Source organism: Protopterus annectens, chromosome 4.part0 (assembly GCF_019279795.1).
Source record: "Protopterus annectens isolate FY-2018-M chromosome 4.part0, PAN1.0, whole genome shotgun sequence".
NCBI classification, from domain to species: domain Eukaryota; kingdom Metazoa; phylum Chordata; order Ceratodontiformes; family Protopteridae; genus Protopterus; species Protopterus annectens.
This window is the reverse complement of record NC_056733.1, coordinates 340,904,491-340,927,109: the sequence shown is the minus strand read 5'-3', so window position 1 is coordinate 340,927,109 and position 22,619 is coordinate 340,904,491. Positions and strand designations below refer to the sequence as shown.

The 22,619-nt window shown below is 38.4% G+C and overlaps 1 protein-coding gene across 2 annotated transcripts in view; it reads left to right on the top strand.

The window, feature by feature from the left end:
* LZTR1 (leucine zipper like transcription regulator 1) overlaps nucleotides 1-22,619 on the top strand; it is an 830,693-nt gene that overhangs the window by 570,305 nt on the left and 237,769 nt on the right. For both annotated transcript variants that reach the window (XM_044068313.1, XM_044068312.1), the window contains one exon: nucleotides 10,370-10,496. In XM_044068313.1, the coding sequence (XP_043924248.1) occupies nucleotides 10,370-10,496 (127 nt within the window). The remainder of the gene's footprint in view (nucleotides 1-10,369; nucleotides 10,497-22,619) is intronic.

Here is a 22,619-nt window from a genome sequence, read left to right as displayed (position 1 = left end):
TCTCTATTTTTTATATATATATATATATATATATATCTGTGTATGTGTGTGTGTGTGTGTATGTATATATATATATATATATATATATATATATATATATATATATATATATATATATATGTATATAGAGAGAGAGAGAGAGAGAGAGACAGGTGTGTGCGTGTGTGTACATGTATCATTTGAACTGTGGCTTGCAAAGTGTTAGTTTTGTCAACCACGTATTGAACATGTCGTAGGCTGTTTACAATAGAATAAAACTTCTGAACTTATTCACTGACCTTAAAAATAAATGCAGCTTTCCATCTGTTATAATAATTTTAATTCTTAAACAGTCTCAGTCTTTGTGGTTGCTTCAGTAGTCTTCAATTTACACTGAACATCTCAGCTTCTTTTTGGACAGTTCTTGCTCCATTACAACTTTACTTGGAAACTTGGGCTTTGTATTACTGCAGTACTTCGCAGGGTGCCCAGTAGCAAGTCCCGCCTAAACACCACCCACCAGCCAACAATCAGTTATGTCTTAATAAACCTAAGTACTATTCCTGCCGATGGCAGCGTGAGTATTCATTGTCTATTAGTAGTTTACCCTTTTCCTCAATGTAGTGCAAACTTGGTGTTGGTATATATATCAGGGGGTGTGGGGGAAGCAGCCCTCAACATGGAGGATGCAAGGAGGCAAGAGAGAAGGAAAAAAATATTTGCAGTTATACTGCTAATAAAATATACCAACTCTGAAATTGCACTGTATTGAGGAAAAGGGTAAAGTACTCATAGACTATGAATATGCATGTTGCATCTGCATGGGTGTACGTTTCCCATATGACAACATGCCCCTTTCGCCTGCCAATCACTAAAGACCACGCCCACATTTGAGCAGAATGGCCTGCAAGGTACTACAGTAAAACAAAGCTGAAACTTAATTTGAAAAGTCTATCTGTGTGTTTTATGTATGTCTCTCTGCAGCTGTTGACTGTTACACTGTCGCATTTGTCACATTCTTCATTTTCTTGCAGCAGAACTGGTAGTGGCACTTATTTTGCTTTTCTTTTGACTTCATATGTCTTGCACAGATGTCTGTAGTTCCTGCTGTACACCTTTCCATCTTCACTATGAGCAGTGCCGGATTATGTTTAGGCTGAGACATCTTCATGCTGCATTGTTTCTCATGGTTTTCTATTCTTACTGTGTCTACACCCTGTATATCTGGTATCCTCCACAGTTTCTAGCAGTGATTTCTCTGCAGCATTTCCCTTTGCTATTTTGTTGATTTCCAGACATTAGTAATGTAGCTGAATTAAGCTATTAACAGCTGAATTAGTAGAAGATTGAGTCATTGTAATGGTATATTCCTGTGTTTCAGAACTGGGAATCCAGTGGTACTCAGGATTTTGTGAGAACAAAGTTTTTCACCGTTTGGATAGTTCTCTCCACTTGCTCATTTGATTGCCATATAAACTGGACATTGTATTCGAGTTACAAGTCCCAGATACATCTCCAGAATTCTGGACCATTGTTAGATGCAGCAACTTCAGGTATCCTCTTTTTTGAGAAAATAGGCTTGGGGCACAAATCATGCTTGCATTTGTTTTGTCTTATAGGTTTGAGTATTTAAAAAATAAATTTTGATTGGAATAAATCACTGCCTGCTTCATTCATGGATGAAGATGCATTTTACTGAAGGATGACCATGGAACATATCTATTAAAATCTTTTGTTGATTGTAATGGTATCCACTGCATACACTACAACTCTGCACCAAGTATTTTGAGTTGTATTTCATTTGTGGTTTACTGTTCCTGGATAACATCATGTATACTCTCAAGCATTTGTCTTCCTAGTAGATTGGGAAGCATTACTTTGTGTTTTGAACAGTGAGCTCTGAGCACATCATATTTCTTCTTGAAAGAAAAACAAGACTGAATTTTCTTACTGATATTTAGTCTGGCCAGCCTTTTAGTTGTGGCTTGTATTAATTGCACTTCTTAGTAAGTGTCAGTACTGCTCTATGATTCTTTTACTTTTTCTTCTATCAGGGAACTTGCAGCCTGCAAAGTTTCTGTAGCTCTAACAGTCTTCATGTTTGTGTGATAAATATTTTCTGCTCTGCAAATTTGTTCTGCCTAGTTCCGCGACTGGTCTGTTCTACTTTTAGATTATACTTGTGTAGAGCACACTCCTCTGCGGTTTCAAAGTTGCCTTACACAGTGACTTTCTAGAAATGCTTTGCAAGAATTTATGATTTTCTTTTCTAGTTGAACTTTTTACCACAGCTATACTTGTGTAGTTTCTCAAATACTGCCATCCCTTTTTCTGTTTGCACACGTCTTTCATGTAGTTGCATATGTTCTTCACACATTTTGGTGTGTTCTCTTGTTAAGATCCTTCAATATTTTAACTGGAATCTATCTGCAACACAACTGGCTTCTTTGTATCATGGTCTTTCAGTATTACAGTATCTGAAACCAGTTTCTTAATCATTTCAGAGCTGTTCAATTCACAGGCCCCTTTTCTAGGCTGTTTTCCTCTAAGAGAGTTGTGTTTGACCTTTGGGGTAAAGTATTTCAAGATGCTACATTATTTCCAGAATCTTTGATTATTGTCTTCTGGTCTTGGCATATGCAGAACTGCTATGACTTTTGTCCGTTATGCATTGGTCCCTCTAACATTAAAATAGTCTACATGTATTTCAGACTAGTTGCTGTTTTATATTTATACTAATGTTTTTTAATCTGTTTAGTAGCTGTATCACTCTCTTGTCACAGACTTTTATAAAAGTTTATTAAAATATAAAAATAAGTCATTAAGATAAGAATATCAGCAAAACATACAGAAACGGATTAACATCAAGATAATTGACAAGTAGTATTACAATGCCAATTGTCAGGTTTTCATGACTAATGACATTGTTTGAATTCCATGATGAAGTACCTACCATTAGACAGTTGGCTTCCTTTTGTCCCCTTTTTCATTTCCTCCTTTGTCAACAGGTCTTAAGATCAGAGTTGCTATAATCTCTGCTGTTACCATTATAGGTATATCTCCAGGTTGCACAGCTTACTTTGTAGATAAGCTAGGTCTTCTGTTTTGGTGGTGATGGGGGTGGGGGTCTTAGATTTTCACCTGATAGTAATTGCCTTTTTTCTGAAGTGTACTTTTACAGCTTACTGTGGTAGTTTATGTTCCTATTGTGTGTTCAAAATACCAGTTGATGATATGTTATGTTTATAGCATCTTCCACAGCTTCAGTTACCTGTGCAGCAGTTCTTTAGAATCTGCTCTGGTGCTGACAAAGTACCAAACAGAGGCGTAAGCAATCTCTCCCTTTCTAGCAGTGTAATAAATGTATGAATTTGAAGCTTGATCCGTTAACTATCTGCCAGTAACTTGGTCTGCTTTAAGTACCAGAGTGTGGCATCATTTTGCATTCCTTGAACCACTTCCTTGACTGTAAGCAGGGATATGTTTTCTTTTAATCACGTTGTACAGTGTTTGCAGATTAATGGAGATGCAAATCTTGTATTGCTGCACAACAGTAATGATGCTAGTCACCCACACTGTTATATCTGACTGCTTAATGCCACCCAAGTTTTCCATTCGGTTTAGTTCTTCCTATATTTTTACTCCTGAGAGCTATTGGTACTTTTGTTGAATATACATTTGACACTGCATGAAGTTTTACTTGTATGTGATATTCTTCAGACTTCATAAGCTTGCAAATAAATCAGGATAGATATACAGGTTATGTACTGTGGCTCCAGACTTCATCTGAGACTGTGGGACAACTTGTGTACACAGGTGCTGTTTGGTTTCCTGTGTTGAATTTGATGTTTCCAGCTTCTCACAATCTAAATGAACTAAAATATTAGGACATATTAGTTCTTTAAATGATGCAGCTTGAAAATGTTTTGCTACAGTTTGAAAGTTTGGTAGTTTTGATATTTATGTTACATTGTTACCATCTTTTGACCTAATGGCTCATTCAGGTGGCCAGATTAAGGTAAACACACACACCCTTTGCTTCAGTACTTAAGCACTCCAGTGCTTCAGACATATCTTCAGACAAAGTATTGCAGGTTATACCTGTGTCTAGTTTAAATTCAACATGTTGCTTATTAATTCTTTACAAAGCTTTCCAAAAATCTGACTTGTATTGTTGTCTTGGTCCACATATGTATTTTCTGACCTCACTGCATCGTCTTTATTGTTCAGTTGCACCGAAATAGCTTATTATACTCAAGTTCAGGAAAGTGTAAATTCGTAGCACGCTTGTTTTTCCATTTATCATTTTTGAAAAATATCTTTTGGCATTCTGCAATATTTGTTATATGCAGAACAGAACTGTTGTCATAGTCACACCCAGTAAATGAGGCTTGAATTTCGTTCTCATGGTATTTTCTCCAGTCTCAAGTATTGTCACAGTACGTTCCTTTTGCAGCACATCTTTTTATTTCTTAGTTTCTGTTTCTGAGGGTCATATTTTGTCATACATATATATCCATTTGTCATGTATTTTTAAGTGTACACTAGTGATTTCACATGCACTCCACACATCTGCAGCTTCTGTCAGTGTTATTTCTGTTTCTCTAAATAGCCTGTCTATTCTTTCATCCCTTCTTAGATTGCATACTGCTCTCTCTCTCTTAATTCATCATGCATCACATTACTGAATTGTAGCAATCACTCCACATTCTTTGCCTATGTTCTTTAGTTTATTAACATAATTATATCTAGTTTCTGTATAACTTTATATCCTTGTAAATAACATATGGTGGATAAATATTAATTTTTTTTCTGACCAACAGTGATTCCTGAATTTTCCGTTTGACTGCTTAGTAACCTTTCTACTTTTCAAGAAAAAGGGATATATTTAACGTCTTCCCAGTCCATGTATGCATGCATGCTTTATATTGTATCATCTTAGAGAGTTCTTTTGGTTGCAGTTGAGCCATTTTTTTCCATCTATAAATTACATTTGTTTAGCTCCAGGTACAAACTCTTGAAATGTATTTCTTCACTTTTGTACCTGTATTTCTTTAATCTGGCACCATAGTATGTGGATGGCTTTTAAATAAAACAAACAATGACTTTTATGAGGTCTGTATTCATACCGTCTCTCTAAAAAGCAAATGTACATTATGACGGGTCTATATCACATCATCGAACTTGTATAAGTTCAAGCGATGTAATATTGAACCCAAAAGTCCAAAACACAAAATAAATAAGTCACAATCGGTGGGTCATTTTCTGAGCTTTGCTGTTTCCTCCACTCTGGTGCAATCTCTGAGTTTGTATATTTAAGTAGGGTGGGTGTGGGGGTGAAGCCCTCTACTTCAGTTTTAGTTTAAGGTTTATGGGGGGGGGGGTTTGTTAGGAACAGCAATCCCCCCCCCCAGGGGGGGGGGGGAATCGCTGTTCTGTGTGCTCATTGTTGTGCGGTTTCAGACTTTTGGGTTCAATATTAAATCGTTTGAATTTCTACACGTTTGATGATGTGATAGTAAAGTAATGTCTTTCGGCTTTTTCTGGTTAGGGGTCGCCACAGAGGAACGACGGTCCACTTATGAGTGGCAGTAGATTTTTACAGGGCCGAGGTGCCAGCCTGACACCCAACCTTCAACAAAGGCACACCCATTCACGCACACACCTACCTGCATGTCTTTAAATGTCACTCAACCGTGGGGAGGACATGCACACTCCACACAAAAGGCACTCTAGTTGAGAACTGAACCAGAGAACCTCTTGCTGTGAGGCGACAACGCTAACCTCTGCACCACTGCGGCCCCCATTATGACATGCAGCACCTTTTGAGTAGCATTTAAAATGTATATACGCTATTCTACACTAGTGTTTAACCTAACCATCCAGTGAACTAGGAGAGGAAAGTTATACCTGCTTGACATGTCACATTATAGTAACTATTTAGCTTTTATACCAGTGAATGGCAAACCTTTTGGGTTTGGTGTGTCAAAAATTCGGAAAATGCCTAACGTGACTCTGCTTGCATGTCACCCCCCACAAAAAAAAAAGTAAATAAATAAAACAGCATAGCTGTCTATACATCAGGGATAAATCTCAGCAGAATTAGAGACAAATCTGGAATTATAAGACATGCAGTTTAAAACTGCTAGTACTATTAATTTGAGACACTGACAGAAAAAATGCATACTAATTAATATTAAATTTTCTGAACTAAAATTAGTCTATAAATCTTATTATTGTCATTAAGTTTAAAAAGTTGCCAGTTTTAGGAGGGAGTAAGAGGGACAGTTGAGAGGAATGTAAACAGCAGACTGCTAGAAATGCAGACTATTTCCCCTTTGCAGCAGTGTAACTGCGAAGATTGAACAATGTCAGCACTGCCCATTGCGGACTCTATCGATACCGAAATAGTCTTTTAGGTTAAAAACTTCCATACCTCTGCAGCAATGTTGTTGAACTGGCTCCTGGCACAAAGTAATTTAATGCACTTCACACAAGCAACAAATGTAAAAGCAGTTTCTTTGGTAACTCGGATGTTGGTGAATGCTGGTGTGTCACCCCAAATGTCATGGAGTGTCACCTTAGACAGGCATGTCATAGGTTTGCCATCATTGTTCTATACTTTGTTGTTCAGGAGGAGGATCCCTTGTACTCGGAAGCAAAGCACCAGGTGAAGGATGCAGAGGTCAGAAGTCAGTCAGATGTCTCTGAAGTGCTTCAGTCCACAAGACGATTTTGCAGACCTCATGTGCCACCAGTTGCCATTTATGAGTGAAGGCTTAAGTGCTTGTTTGTCCTCCTCTTTGAAGGATGGCAGTACATCTGTGAGAAGTACAACTTCCAGCAGCCACCTGGTGCTGAATCCAGTCATCTTTTATGACCTTGGTTTATCTATGTTTTGGTAGCACCTGGGGCTGAGGACCGTTCTCCCATAGCTTCATTCCTATTATTTCATCTAGTAGGCTTATAGGTTTGGTTGATTATGGTTTTCTGGGACCTTCTGTACCACCACGGCTTTTGGGATGGTCTGAGGCTTTGTGTGTGTGAGATCTATTTATTTTTATTTTTTTTTATTTCTGTTCTTAGAGGTGTTTCCATGGTTTCTGATGGTGTGCTTTGATAACATGAAGCCCTGCCTTTGTAAACCAGACATCAGTCTGGCTTATACTTCCCCAATCCTTGTGTTCTGTGTCAGCTGCCTCCTTTTATTTGGATGGACTTCAATCTAATGCCTATCATTGAATCTTCCTGTAAATTGGGCAGGAGTATATTTGTGTATTATTACCCCCCATCCCCGTTTTCCCATCTTACAGATTGTATTTGATCAGTAGTTGAGGTAAGATTCAGGTGATCACATGTGCTAGGTTCCCCTTTCTAGTCTGATGTGACACCATCAATTTCTCTGGAAGGAAGCATAGGTACCCTGAGAACTGCAACAGAAGCAAAATAGTCTGGTATAGGATTGCAGAAGATCAAAATCCCAACAGTTACCCACTGCTGCTATGCGCTGTCCTTCACAGCTTACTTTGTGCATTGAGTACATATCTCAATAGTGTGTAGTTTATAACATGTTTAATAACAAAGTCAGCAGCGCTGATGTGTATACACTGAAGTGTGCATTACTTGAAAGCCACTATTCTAGCAAGCGTGGCAAAATGATTTGTTTAACTTACTGGTTTTGCTGTGGTAAGGAGTAAGAGAAAGATGATATTGGAAGGATCTATGTTTCTGAGTAGGGGAAAATCAGTACTGGAAGGAGCTATGTTTCTGAGCAGGGGAAAACCAATACTGGAAACTAAAGTTTTAAAATAAATGGCATTTGCCTTTCTGTTTGTCTTTTGTAACTATGTAAGTAAGGGGGTAGGAAATACAGGTGGTTGCATATGTGTGTATTTAATGTTTTCTCTCAATTTGTGGGCTCGTTGATTTATTTAGGGCATTTTGTTTTTAAAGGTAAAGTGGAGACTGTTGATTTTCTCTGTTTTGACATGACTTCCATGCCATCTATAAATTGATTGCCTTGACTGTTGCACATACATTAAGATTTACGTGATTCGTATTTGCAGTGAAAGTTCAAACACCTGTAAAGAATTGCTTTTTGAACTTAGTCCTGATTAACCAAAAAGGCAATGTTGCCCTAGAATTGACTTGTATTGTCAATGTATAGGACTATTTTTGTGAAGATAACACTGCAGTGTTCTGTAAGTTTGAACTTAGAGACTGCATAGTATAGTATAGAAATTTTGTGTGATGCATTTTGTATGGGATATAATCTTTTATGCCATTTGACCATTTCCTTCATCAGCCTCCTAGCATGGTTTAGGAGCAAAAGAAAAAAAGTCTTTAAATGAGTGGAGTTATTGTCTCTAACTGATGATGCTTCTAGGACCCAAAAAAGCAGTGAAAAAGTGAATTTTTGATATGCTGCTGTTTACTTTTGGCCTGTGTTATGGTCATGTCAGGGGGTGCTGTATTTTTCCCCCAAACATTGCTGTTAGTTTTTTCTTCAAAGTTAAACAATCACTGGGAAGCCAACAGGTTAAAACCTTAAATAACACATACAGAGTGTTTTATTTTAACTCTCAAATAAAGCTTGTGGAATGTAGACCACATTCTTACTTGACCATCACAGAAACTCATATGTGCCTGCCATGTTGCATCTGTTTTTTTTTTCATTCTTGTGATGTCCAAACCAGTATTTCATAGCAGCTGTTATGTCACAGCAGAACTGTTGCATTATGATAAGTTAACAAGGTAAGCAGTATGATCTTTTCAAACCCTTTTCAGCTACAACCTGTATCGCAAGCAGAAATGCCAGTTGCAAAGTATAGATAATAGTTGCCATGCTAATAGGAAAAACTATGTTGTCCTGCACAAGGTTTCTGATTCTTGCTTATAATCCCAAAGGGAGAGTTAATGGTTTTATTTCAGTTGCTACAGTAACAGTTAAATGTTTGGTGGAACATTTAATTAGAATTGATTTTAAAAGATGACAGTATATTAGCAATTTGGAGTGGTTTGCGCTGTCACTACAGTCTCTCTGCTTAATTAGAGCTGTAGTCACTCAGACCAAAGAAACAAGGTGACTAGGCTATGAGGATGCACAAAGCAAGGAACTGCAATGAATGTCAAGCAGTATTTCAGATTTATTTAAAATAATTGAGGGCTTTTGTCCCATTTTATTTAGGACTTCATCAGAATGAAGATTCAAAAAAATGATACTTTTTTGCACACAGATCAAACAAGTACACCAGTCAAAAAACACTATTCAGTAATGTTGTTGTTGTAAGACTATATAAAAAATTTAGTTAAACCTAAAAACTATATTTAGTAGATAAGCAGTTGGTTAGCATAATTTAGCAGCTGTTTGTTTCAGCATGGATTGTAAAGAATAATCCTTTAAACCAGGAAACATAAAGGCACTGAGTTTAAATTGACATACTAGCTCTTCATATTCTAATACATTTTCCTAATCCCATCCCCTAGGATCAATATCTACTCTTTCCAAAATACCGAATAAGAATTCATCATGAGAGGCTTTTTTTGAATTTTTAGTTCTAATACTGTAGTAGTTCATAAATCTGCTTCTTTAAAGTTCTCTCTATTTATCCAACAAAAAAGTCTTACAACACCACAATGAGTGATGTACATTTTTAAACTTAAGTCTTCTGAGGATTTATGTGTTTTTAACTTTTTAGCTATTTAGAATATGACTGCTTATTAACTAACTAGCTCTTTAAGGATTATTTATTCAATTACTTTTTTTATCGAGTGAGGTTTTTGACTGGTGTACTTGTTTTATCTGTATATAAAAACATATAATTTTTGTTGAATCTTCGTTCTGATGAAGTCCAAAATAGAATAGGATGAAAGCGCTAAATTATTTTTAATATATTTGAATTACTGCTTGACATTCGTTGCAGGTCATGGCTTTGGGCATCCTTGCCGCCAGGTCACCTTGTTTCTTTGGTTTTAATTAGAGCTGTAGTGAACAGGTTTTTTACGATGTAGTAAGGAAAAGACTTGAGAAAGGTAACTGAATCACTTTCACAGTACCATGTAATGTAGTGTGGTATTGTATACTGAGCAAGTGGGGAATCAGCAACTCAAAAAAATGTACATAAAACAGGAACAGCAATTTAGTGCAAGAAACAGGCCTGTAATACTTTGCAGACCTGACAAACCTGTGACTGTATAATTAGGCTGCGTAAATGCATGCTGTACCTTATCTGAAACAGACTCGCTTTTACTTCAGTTTTACTCAACCCCTATGGTATAAAGTTCCCTTGTTTTATTTTTAAAATGATCAGTGAAAATGAACTTTTGAAGTTGTATGTTCGCGATTGCCACCATTTCTTACTTGGAGCTGGTTTCCTAAAATATTTTTCAGGCACTTCATTGGTACAGGATATGAAGGCATACCTGGAAGGTGCAGGGTATGAGTTCTGCGATATCATGCTACTCCTTGACGGTCACCCCAGGCCAGCTCATAAAGCCATTCTTGCAGCACGCTCCAGGTGAGGGCAGACATTTTTTTTTTTTTTTTTTTAATTAGAATGAAAGGATGCAGCTTTCATGTTGCCTTGAAACCAAATGTATACTACTTTTTTTCAATCATGTATTAAAATTCAGCAGTAAATATGTTATGCAAAAAAAAAGCAACCAAATGCATACTGACTTGAGCTTTGTTTCTCAGTTATGTGTGTGTGTCTGTATGTACCTAAATATATATATATATATATATATATATATATATATATATATATATATATATATATATATACGCACTCACATATACATGCAGGCATGCGTGTATATATATATATATATATATATATATATATATATATATATATATATATATATGCCCACTTTGTGGTCCTTTACCACTCCTGTAAAGCTCGATATTTACCACTGTGTAAGCGGTATACAATTTGCTGGCTTGTAATGTTATACAAGACTGAAAAAGTGCCCAAATGACAGATATAATTTATTTCTAGTCAGAAAGTCTGAGCACTGACGAACAATATAAAATATCCATGACTTGTTACATAATAAATAGTAAAAAGGGTTTAATACTAAGATGATTTGGCTATCGGTTTTCCAGTTATATTGGTAGTTTCATAAACTGTGACACTGTTATATCATTTGAGCTGGCCTGTTACAACAAATGAGACTTCACTGCACCTTTTTTCGTAATTTCCAGATGTCATCCTCTGTAGGAATATTTCCTTTGCAGAAGCACTCCATTTCACATGCATCACCTTTATAGAGTAGTCACTTTGTGCACTTTTGTTTTCTTTTTTCTTTGTGTTGAACATGGCTGATCTTGATGTCAAAGTCCACCCCACCCCCAATCCAATGTATTAGCAAAAGTCAAGATTTTTTTTTAGAACACGGGAGTTGATTGCAGGTCTGGGACCCACTAAGTCACCCCCTTTGTGCTCTGACCACCCAGAGCAATAGTGCAGATACTGCCATTGATTCATGTCCACTGGCAAATGCTAGTGTTTAGTAACGGCATTTGCTAGCCTGTGTTTTAGTAAATATAATGTCCACAGAAACATTGCACTAATTTGAGATCTTGTACTTTTTTAAGGAATTTTCCCTCTTCCTCCTCCTCAGTGGTAATGGATGATTTAAAAGGTCCCCCTCCCCCAAGCAAAACAAATAGTCTACAGATCCTTCTTTGATGCAGGCTGTTGCTCTTTTTGCTTCTAAAAAGTCTGAAGCCATTAACATGAGAGAGCTGAACAAGCATTTGCTATTACCAAACGTTTGCTTGCAGTGGAAATGAACTGTAGCAGTAGTGGTTAAAGATATGTGATCTGTAGAATGGGAATATACCAGTCATGCAGCTGGCAAGTAGAACGTAATCCTTCAGTGTATTCAGAACATTAATTTACACAATGTTTATAGGTAGTGGGCAATATGGTTTTTCTATCTTGATCCATTTTTTGCATTCATGTCTAACTGTTTGTAGCACCATACACTTTTTAAGAGTGACTAAATTTAATGTCTGGCACAATTTATTACTGTGTGAAGGAAGCACAACTTTATTAAAATTATTCATATTGGCAGTTGTGTTTTACACAACAAAGTGCTAATCCTAAGAGTAGTGTACATAAAAATTGCAGTGCATACAGAAGAATGCATTGAACATGTACTTCTCAAGAGTATATTTTAGATGAAAAATGGTTCTTCAGTTAAGCTTTCATTGTGGATTCCCAAGACCGTTCTTTGTCAGTATAAAGTAAGTTTACACTACAGACATACTGCCATGTGTTTACAATATTAAGGATGCAGTTCAGTCTGCTTAATGGGAAATAATTTATATTTCCATCAATTTTGTGGAGACTGTTAATAGGAGCAGCTGTATTCATGTATCTTAGAAGGTTTGGTGACAGGATTTTATTAGAAAACAAGACATAGTCAGGCTTTACGTTTGTTAGCAGTTGAATATTTTTTTTCAATCTTTTCTCTCTCCTGTTATCACTGTGTGTGAAGAGATGGTTCCCATGTCATATGTTCTCTTGCATTCTGGCCACTCATAATGCTGTGCTTCACTATTTAAAAATAATTTGCAACCGTATTCAGTGTTTGATGAGAAGATTTATGTATACTGTGTTATACAGCGTGATCAGCTTGCTCCTATTATAAATAAAAAGGGTTAGGAACAACTTTGATGCAACTGTGGCCTTCTATACATAGTTTGTACCCTCTGCCTGTACAGTGATATGTGTTGTCTGAATATGCATTTATTAATTGAATGATTGTGTCATGGTTGTGCCTGTACAGTGATGTGTGTTGTCTGAATATGCATTTGTTAATTGAATGATTGTGTCATGGTTGTTGCTTACTCAGTCAATACTACGTGCCTTACTGATCTCTTTGTAAAAGTTGTAATTCAAATTACTGATTGTAAATATTGTTTCAAGCTGTTATGTAATCCTGTTATTGCCTTCATTCAAACCTTCTTTTAATAATCACTGTAATAAGTATATTTGTTTCTATGTAAATACTTGATCTAATAATCAAATTGCATTCTTTGACACTGCAATTTCTACCCAGTGGGACCCGTTCATGGGTGAAAAGGGTCTGTCAACCAGTCTACTTACCAGAATGGAATAAATAAGTAGAACAAGAGGGATGCATATTTTAATAGAATATATCTGAAGGTAGCAAAGCTTGGAATGATGAAAGAGTTTTCTTCTCTTCAGACAAGATGCACATTTCTTTTTAAAGGCAAAATACTGAAGTGGAAAGAACTTGAGGTAACTCCCAAGAGTTCAAGTCTGTACTGTACCGAGTATTGATGCTGGGCTGCATCAATAAGAATTACATTGCATGTTTAACACATTTTGCAACAAAAGTAATTATCGTGGTACAGTGATGTCTGGTGTGCAAATTGCCAGCATTTTCACCCTGTTGGGGATTTCTTTCAGCCACTGCTTTTGTAAAAATCTTTTTTAAATGACTCTCTCTGTAGGATCATGCCACTGGGGTAAAAAATAAATCTAACCACAATGATATCGCTGTACGCAATACGCTGACAGCTCCACACTCATATGCGCTGCTGCTTCTCAATCAGAACTTCAGTCACTAACCCAAATGACCTTTAGTACAGTTGAAAACTGGCTCCTACAAAGACGTCTTATCCTTAACCCCCCCAAAAAAAAATGCTACTATTTACCCCCACCCGCAGAACCTCCCCACTTAACTTTACTATTACTTCAAGTGATGGAACTATAATATCTCCTGAACCAACCACCAAACTACTCTGGGTACTAATATATAACAACTTGTCCTTTGAACCTCACATTAATAACACCATAAAAATAGTAAACAAGAAATTAGGTTCCCTCTATAGAATAAAACCCTTTCTTACACCTCCAGCCAGGGTTACTATTGCTCGTACCCGCCTCATCTCTACCTTGCTCTATGCCTCCCCTATCTATACCAAAATATGTAGAAGTAATCTGAGTAAACTTACATCCTCCTACAACAATATTGCCAGATTTGCAGCTGGGTCCTCCTATAGAACTCATCACTGTATCAATCTCAATCAGTTAGGATGGTTGGAGCTGCCAAATGTAATACTTTTTAATCAATTAATAGTAGCCCATAAGATCCTGTATTTACCTCAAAATACACCCATACTTGCATCCCTAGTCACCCCCTATAATAACCTCAAGACCTTACGCTCACCTAATAACCTACTTGTACAAATATCAAAATCCAACAACTTAGCTGGTGACACCTTGTTCTCCAATACAGTAGGTAAAGCCTGGAACATCCTCCCAAGCCAGCTAACCTCAATATCCTCTGTCAGCTTATTTAAAAGCAAGCTTAAACCCTACCTCAAATCACACTGGCTATGCCCCTGTGTTAACCCAGACTAAGTACCTAACTATTAACTAGACTCCCACAATTCCTAGCCTCCCATGATCATGATCTTGTGTTGTCTCACTAATTTTTAGTGTGCTTAACCTTCCTTAGGATTTTTTTCTCATGTAAATAAGTATATACTGTGGAATGATCAAACACCTTCATATAGTATCACAACCTATGTGTTAAATAACACTAGAAATCCATCCTTGTTTGCTGTTCTTCTATACTCTATCTATTGATCTCTAGTGTTTTTCTTTCTTAGTTTTTTGTGAGACCTTAGTATCTCTTATCATAAACTACTAGGTGTATCTAATTTTGTAATATGTCATAAAGATTTGTACTACACCATTTCTAATACAAATGTATTAGTCTTATTCATCTATTCTTAGATAAATTTTTCCTTTTTCCTACTGAAATATAAAATATATAATCTTAGGCTTGTACTATAATTGTTAAAACTTCTTATGTACCAAATTATACTGTTATTGTCTTTGTCTTGACCTTTTATGTTGTTGTAATTTGTGGAGCTTTTCTCCCCGGGCCTCCACTGAAAATGGACATATATCCAGCTGGACTAGCCCGATCAACAAATGTAAAATAAATAAAATAAATTAAATATCAATCTAGGGAAAGTGTGCAGTGCCTCCTTAGAGTTTAAAGAAATCCCAATCCCTCAGAGCCACACGCTCCAGGGGTCTAAACCTTGTCATCACAATAAACAAAACATGCTGGAGGGATAGGTTCCTGACCCAGAGACTCCCCAGACTCTGGAATAGACTGCCCATACATGTCAAGCAGAGTGCCTCTTTGGCCCTCTTCAAAAGGAACCTTGACGATTGGATGGGAGAAAGGAAATTCACCCAGGGATCACTTCAGTCGCCCTGCTAGACTGGGGTCCAGGGAAGTAAATAGTGTGGGAAGAAATAACCAGGGAATTGTTATGGCTAGGCTTGTATAGTCCCTAGGGCCGATAGCCTAGTACCAACCTATGAACCTGTAATGGGCTCAGGAGTGTGCAAATGCAGAGATGCATCCATCAAAGTCTGTGGGCATACCTGAGGATCCCTAAGTTGACATGACTGAGGTATGCTCTAGATTTAGTTGTGCCATGGTAAAGTTTACAAAGCTTTCTAAATGCCACAAATAAACAAGCAACAAATGTGATATACAATTGCATTGCGGCAATTAACTCACTAGATACTTTGCTGCAGCTGTGTATGTAAACCAAACACGAAGGTGCTGTGGTTATCTTGCGAGCAAACTCTGAACAATACTTGTTTTAGGGTAATTAATGAAACTTTGCACAGAATTGCTTTATGCAGTATTTAAAATTGTACAGAGAGCTCTCAGACAAAATAGCTTGAGTTAACAGACCCTCTTTTAAAGGATCAAATATGTTTTGAAACAATGAAGCAAAAATCAGCTGAGTGACTGCTTCTCAAATGAAACTGTTTTCATAATATGGTTTGCTTGTAGGTATGTATATCGTAGGTATGATTCATGTGTTTTTGCATTTTCTGGCATAACTTCACTCGCATCACTTCTGCTTCCACCCACTGTTCTTACCTGCTGCTTCCCTCTTATATTTATTGCTACTAAAATTAATTTATATTTGTTTTTCTACTCTGTTAATAATGTCATATAGTTTCAGTTGTGTATGGGATTCTCTACCTTCTGTGATTACGCTATGTGTGAATTTGTTCTGTTTTATTTAATTTTTTTGTGATTTTCTTCAGCCAGGCTGTGCTTGCAAATGTACCCCAGTAAAGAAACTAAAAAAGTTAATCTGTCCATCGCGCATTTGTCTTCTGCTGTTGATGTACATTTCAAATACAAATACAGTAATGTATGTATTAATCTAGGAATACCTTTATAAGAAATTATTTTGAATTCTGTGCATATGATTCAAATGCAATACAATGTCGCACACATTTAAGCAAAGTGTATTTTTCACATTGACAGTGACAGGCCATGAAGGATGTAGAATCTCTGTGTCATGAGTTTATATTTCAGACTGAACATCCATTATCTGGGGGTATAATAAATGTTGAAAATTACAACTTTTGCCATTTGAAGAGTCAGGTATCATCCAGAAATTTTTAATGAGGCTTAAGTGTTTCTTAGGTTTCATAAAGTCTTTTCGTTAGACTCATTAGACATACATTATTTAGCATAATTTGTTAGACGAAATGTGTTCTTTTTAAATTATAAAACGTCAAGCTGAGTTGTAACAGTGCAAAAGTGGTATTCATCTGCATACTGTGTAACATCGCATTCTTTACAGTTTAACTGTAAATGCACATTATATGTTTCTTACGGTAATTAAGGGAATACATGTATCCATAAAATTTTTGCATGTTTAATATCCAACTATTGGTCTTCAATGAACTCATTGTTTGTATTAATCAGCAAAATAAAGAGCACTAAAATACTGCAAGGTCTACAAAACCAGGTTAAAACTGTAACCCTGATTCCAGATGTTGGAAACTGTAATTTTCAGTAAGTACACATTTGTAGAGTTATTTTATTTATTTTTTATTAAAGTGCATTTTTATTCATGCCTTGTGCATTTCATTCTATCCATTATTTATTTCTGATCATTTGGGTTTATGAGAACTATCTTTACATGTCATGGTACAAAGTGTTTACCCACAGTGAAAAACAGCAATGTCCTGATCTCGCTAGCATCTGAAAAGAAGTGGTAATTTAATTGAAATGTTGCTTGACAACCTATTTATTTTTCTTTAGCAAACTAATTATTTATCTCCTTCACCTGATGCCATTCTTTTTCGTGCTCACTTCAGATATATTTACATTGGAAGTTTCACTGTTCCCTGTCTGCTATAGGTTGATAAAGTATGGTTGCAGCTTTGGAGAGAGTATGGTTGATTTGGTCTGGTGCATTATTGTGAATGATCAAACAATAGACATGGATATCCTGGCTTTTACCTGATTCCATTCTTTTTCGTGCTCACTTCAGATATATTTACATTGGAAGTTTCACTGTTCCCTGTCTGCTATAGGTTGATAAAGTATGGTTGCAGCTTTGGAGAGAGTATGGTTGATTTGGTCTGGTGCATTATTGTGAATGATCAAACAATAGACATGGATATCCTGGCTTTTGCCATACAGGATTTGTAAAATCAGATGTTCTTCATCTCACATTGCTGCAGTCCTTACACTTGGGTAGTCCGCTGTCCTCGGTCGGCCCGAATATCAAAGTATAAGGCTGACGTCGGTCAAGGCGCATTTGACTGACATCAGGACGTCAGGGTACAAATGCGCTTGACCGACGTCATATCCTCAGTCTTTTTTGCCGCATGGTCCGATGCAGAAGCAGCATTGCAAGTGCCGGTTGGCGTTCTGAGATTTTTCGATTTCGAAGTTTCAGACCGAGTTCAAAGTTGGCTAAGTACCCCGTTGGGGAATATTTTAGTTTTTTCTTGCCTCAGTGATTTACCGGATGTCAGAAAAAGTCAATAATTGCATTTCTTGTGGGAAACAGATACCGCATAGAGATTATCATACTTTGTGTATTCCTTGCTTAGGGCCTGAGCACGACGTTGTTGGCTGTCGCTCTTGTGCTAGATTTAATAAACGCACTATAAAGAGGAGGTTGGATTGTGCAAGGTTAGTCTTTGGGAAGCGGTGCAATTATAAAATGCCGTCGGATGCTCCGACGCCCGCTTCTTTGAAGAAGCGCAAGGACAAAGCAGTTAAGCCTAGGCTGGAAGAACCGTCTGTACCGGACGCCGGTTCTTTAGAGGTGTCGGTGGAGCCGGTGGCTCCACCGGAGGTTTCTTTGTGTTCCCAGGGTGAGACTTTAGTATTGCAAGATGTGGCCTCTCAGGAGGCAAGTCAAGCTGAGGGGGCTTCTCAGGTTACTATACTCCCCTCCCTTCCTAGGGTGGCTAGGCCCTCTCCTTCTGTTTCTAAGGCTTCTCCCAGGGGCAGGCCAGGTTTAGCTTCAGTTGGTGTTACCCCTAGCTCTTCAGGTACTGTGCCCAAGAAGCATATGCTTAAAATGGCAGAAGATTTGATTGCTTTGATTAGGGGTTCTATGCCCCCTCCTGATAAGAGGCCTAGGGTGGACGCTGAGCTGCGGGGTTTTGAGCAGGCTTCAGATGTGTCAGAGTCTTCGGCTGAAGACTTGCAGGAGTACTCTCCTTATTCTGATTCTGATGTGGATGATTCTACTCCTTCTGCTTCTCCTCCTGAGGATTTTTCTTTTTCAGAAACTCTTCATTCCATGAGGGAGCATTTTAAGTGAGAAGGTCAGGACTTCTCTGATTCCAGGAAAAGGCTTAGGGAATTTTGTTTTACTCCAGCATAGGCCTTTGGCTATACCTCCTGTTTTGGATGTAGTGGAAGATGTTTTACAGAGGCTTCTCTTAATCCTGATTCTTTGCCTCCTGCTCCTGTTAAGCCGGATAGGTATTACAGGGTGCCTGAAGCTCATAAGTATCTTTTTAAGAGTCCTAGGGCAGACCCAGAAACTGTTAGCCAGGGGCCTAAAGGTGTCAAGGCTTCTGTTGTTAAGAATCCGGTTCCTGCAGACAAAGAGGCTAGGGCCTTGGATAGATGGGGAAAGAAAGTTTATACTTCTTCCACTCTTGCTATGAGGGCTTTGAATTGCCAGTTTCACATGTTGAAATACCAAAACTATCTCCTTTCACAATTAAAGTCTAAGGTTGATGCTCTGGCAGTAGGTATTGATTGTAAAGAGTTGCAAGATTTAGTACATGTTTCTGAACAGGTGGGTAAGCATTCTTTGCAATGTGGTTTTGATGCTGTACAGGCCTCGTCTAGGGTGGCTGCCACTGGGTCAGTTCTTCGCAGGCACGCCTGGCTAAGGGATCAAAATTTTTCTGAACATGTTAAAACAAGGATTTTAGATGCTCCTTTACAATCTGACGTGTTGTTTGGTCCTCCTGTTGAGGCAGTTTTAAAGAAAATGGAAGACAAAGCTAAGTCTATGCAGACTGTTAAAGATTTTTTGCAGGTTCAGCCTCCAAAGTTTAGCAGAAATTGGCCTGCTAAAGGGTGGACGTATCCTTCTTATGATTCCCAGTCTAGGGGTAGATCTAGACGTGGTAGGGGCAGAGCTCAGGGCTCTTTCAGGCCTAGAACAGGGAGTTCTCCTGCACAGTCTTCAGGTGAGGGCAGGGGTCAGTCCTTTCGTAAACAGACCCAATGACCTACCTTTTCAGCTGCCAGAGCCTTCTCGTCTGGCAGCACCTTTGGGAGGAAGGTTGGCACTTTTCAAAGAAAATTGGAGTTTAATTACCCAAGACAAATGGGTATTGGATATCATACACCAAGGTTACAGGTTTTATTTCCATACCTTGCCTCCTTTCAGAGGCATGCCAGACGTTCCTCCTCAACAAAGAATAGAGGCTCACAAGCAAATTTCTCTGTTACTTCAACTAGGGCCATACAGCCGGTCCCTATGCCAGAAGTGGGCCTAGGATTTTATTCTCGCCTGTTCCTAGTACCAAAGAAGGGGAACACGTGGAGACCAATTTTGGATCTATCTATCCTCAACACTTATCTGGACATTCCCAAGTTCAAAATGTTGACGTTGCAACAGCTTTTGCCTCTGCTGGGCAAAGATCATTGGATGGTAACTTTGGATCTCAAGGAGGCTTACCTTCATGTTCCTATCAGACTAAGTTGCAGGAAGTATCTGTGTTTTCGAGCTGGGACTTTTCACTATCAGTTCTCTGCATTGCCCTTTGGCTTATCTACTGCGCCCAGAGTGTTCACAAAAGTTCTGGCTCCAGTGATAGCTTTCTTCAGGCTGAAAGGAATACAGATCTATCCTTATTTGGACGACTGCCTGATTCTGGCTCAAGGAAGGGAAGAGCTTCTTCGTCATTTGGAATATGTGATAGCAGTGCTAAGATGCCTAGGGTATTCTGTGAACGAAATAAAGACCAGTCTAGTACCCTCTCAAGACATGTGCTTTCTGGGTGTGAGACTGAATACAGCATCCCAGATGGCCTTTTAACCCCGGACAAACAAAAGAGTCTATCCCTTTACTTCCATCAGCTATCTCATCAGTCCGGGCTGACTGCAAGGACAGTCCTTCAAGCCTTAGGGTTCATGGCATCTTGTATTCTGGTGCTTCCCAATGCCAAACTGCATATGAGGAAGCTACAATGGTATCTCAAAATGTATGGACACAGCACTGCCAGGATCTAGACACTGTCATTCAAATAATACCTTGCATTCAAAAGGAATTTTTGTGGTGGGCTCAGGAATGTCACCTAAACAAGGGACTCTCTGTGACCCGGCCAGAGGCGAGTCAGATTTTAACGACAGATGCCTCAGACAAAGCTTGGGGAGCTCATCTAAATGGAAAGTGGATACAAGACAAGTGGCCTGCCAGACTACAACATCTACATATCAATCTAAAGGAGATGTTAGCAGTCCAGTTTGCATTAATAGCTTTCAAGGATTTACTTCTTCCAGGGCAGGTGTTGATTCTAACAGACAACACAACTGTCATGTGGTACATCAACAAGCAAGGGGGAACACATTCTTATCCTCTATGCAGGCAAGCAATGATTTTGTGGGAGACTGCTCTCAGTTTACAACTCAATCTTCAGGCAAGGTTTCTGCCAGGAGCACAGAAGTCCTTAGCAGATGTGTTGAGCAGACGAATTATGGATCCCCATGAGTGGAAATTGGATCCTCATGTGTTTCAGAAATTGACAGTGTCATGGGGAACTCCAGACATAGATCTGTTCGCTTCTCCACTAAACCATCAGCTGCCAAAGTTTTGCACAAAAAGGTTTCATCCTACAGCTTGGAAAGTGGATGCTCTTTCTTTCAATTGGAGCAATCTTCATGTGTATGCCTTTCCACCTCCGCCTCTCCTCCCAAAGGTACTTCTAAAGGTCAGACAGGACAAGCCAAGGATGATTTTAATAGCTCCAGATTGGCCTCGACAGCACTGGTACCCATTACTGAGAAGTCTGGTACGGAAGCCTCCATGGCCTTTGCCTTCGATTCCACACCTGTTGTCACAGGAGGACAGCCATTTGCTCAATGTCAAACTTCACTCTCTTCACCTAACAGCCTGGCATATTCTGTTTTGAACCATAGAGGGTCTCAACTTCCACAACAAGTTTTGAATGTGATTTTGGAAGCTAGAAGGCCTAGTACAAGGAAAGTGTACGCAGATAAATGGAAGAGATTTTTATTTTGGAGTGCAGCAAAGATTTTGATGTTTCTGAGCCTAATTTGAGTGTGGCTCTTCAATATCTTACTGAGTTACTGGACAAAGGTTTGTCTTTCTCTTCTATTAAGGTTCATGCTGCAGCAATTTCGGCTCACTATGATTGTGACCCACCATTGTTTTCTCATCCTTTGTTCAAGCAATTTCTTAGAGGGGCAAAGAATATAAGACCCCCACGAAGAGCTCCTACTCCTGCTTGGGATCTCAATTTTGTGTTGGAGAAACTCACTCTACAACCTTTTGAGCCTGCAGCTACTTCTGAGTTGAAATATTTGTCATGGAAGACTGCTTTTTTGTTGGCAATTACCTCTGCAAGAAGGGTTTCTGAATTGCAGGCCCTTATGGCGGTTGAGCCTTTCTTGATTTTCCATAAGGATAGGGTATCATTACGTACTAATCCTTCCTTTATGCCTAAGGTGGTTTCTAGTGTGGCTTTAAACCAAACTATTCATTTGCCTACTTTTTATGCAAATCCCCAAAATAAAGGGGAAAAGATTTTGCACACTTTAGATGTTCACAGGCAGTTGCGATATTATTATTTGGACAGAACTAAAGGGTTCAGGCAGTCTCAGCAGTTGTTTGTTTCTTTTGCTTTGAGTTCTCAGGGCAAGCCTGTGTCAAAACAAACTATTTCTAAGTGGATTGGGTTTTGCATTGCTTTCTGTTATTCCCATCATGGCAAGGAGATTCCAGCTGGGATTAGGCCTCATTCCACTAGGGCTACTGCCACTTCAACAGCTTTTTTGAGGGGAGTGGCAACCAAGGATATTTTGGAGGCAGCTACTTGGAGTTCAGTGCATACTTTCTCTAGGCATTATCACCTGCCACTTTACTCTAAATCCAGGGCTGGTTTTGCCACTGCTGTTTTGCAGGGCATCTTGGCAGCTCCTGCTTCCTTGTAGTTAGCCATCCTCCCTTACCTCTGCTTTGGGATTCTACCCAAGTGTAAGGACTGCAGCAATGTGAGATGAAGAACATAGTACAGTTTTGTACCTACCATAAATGT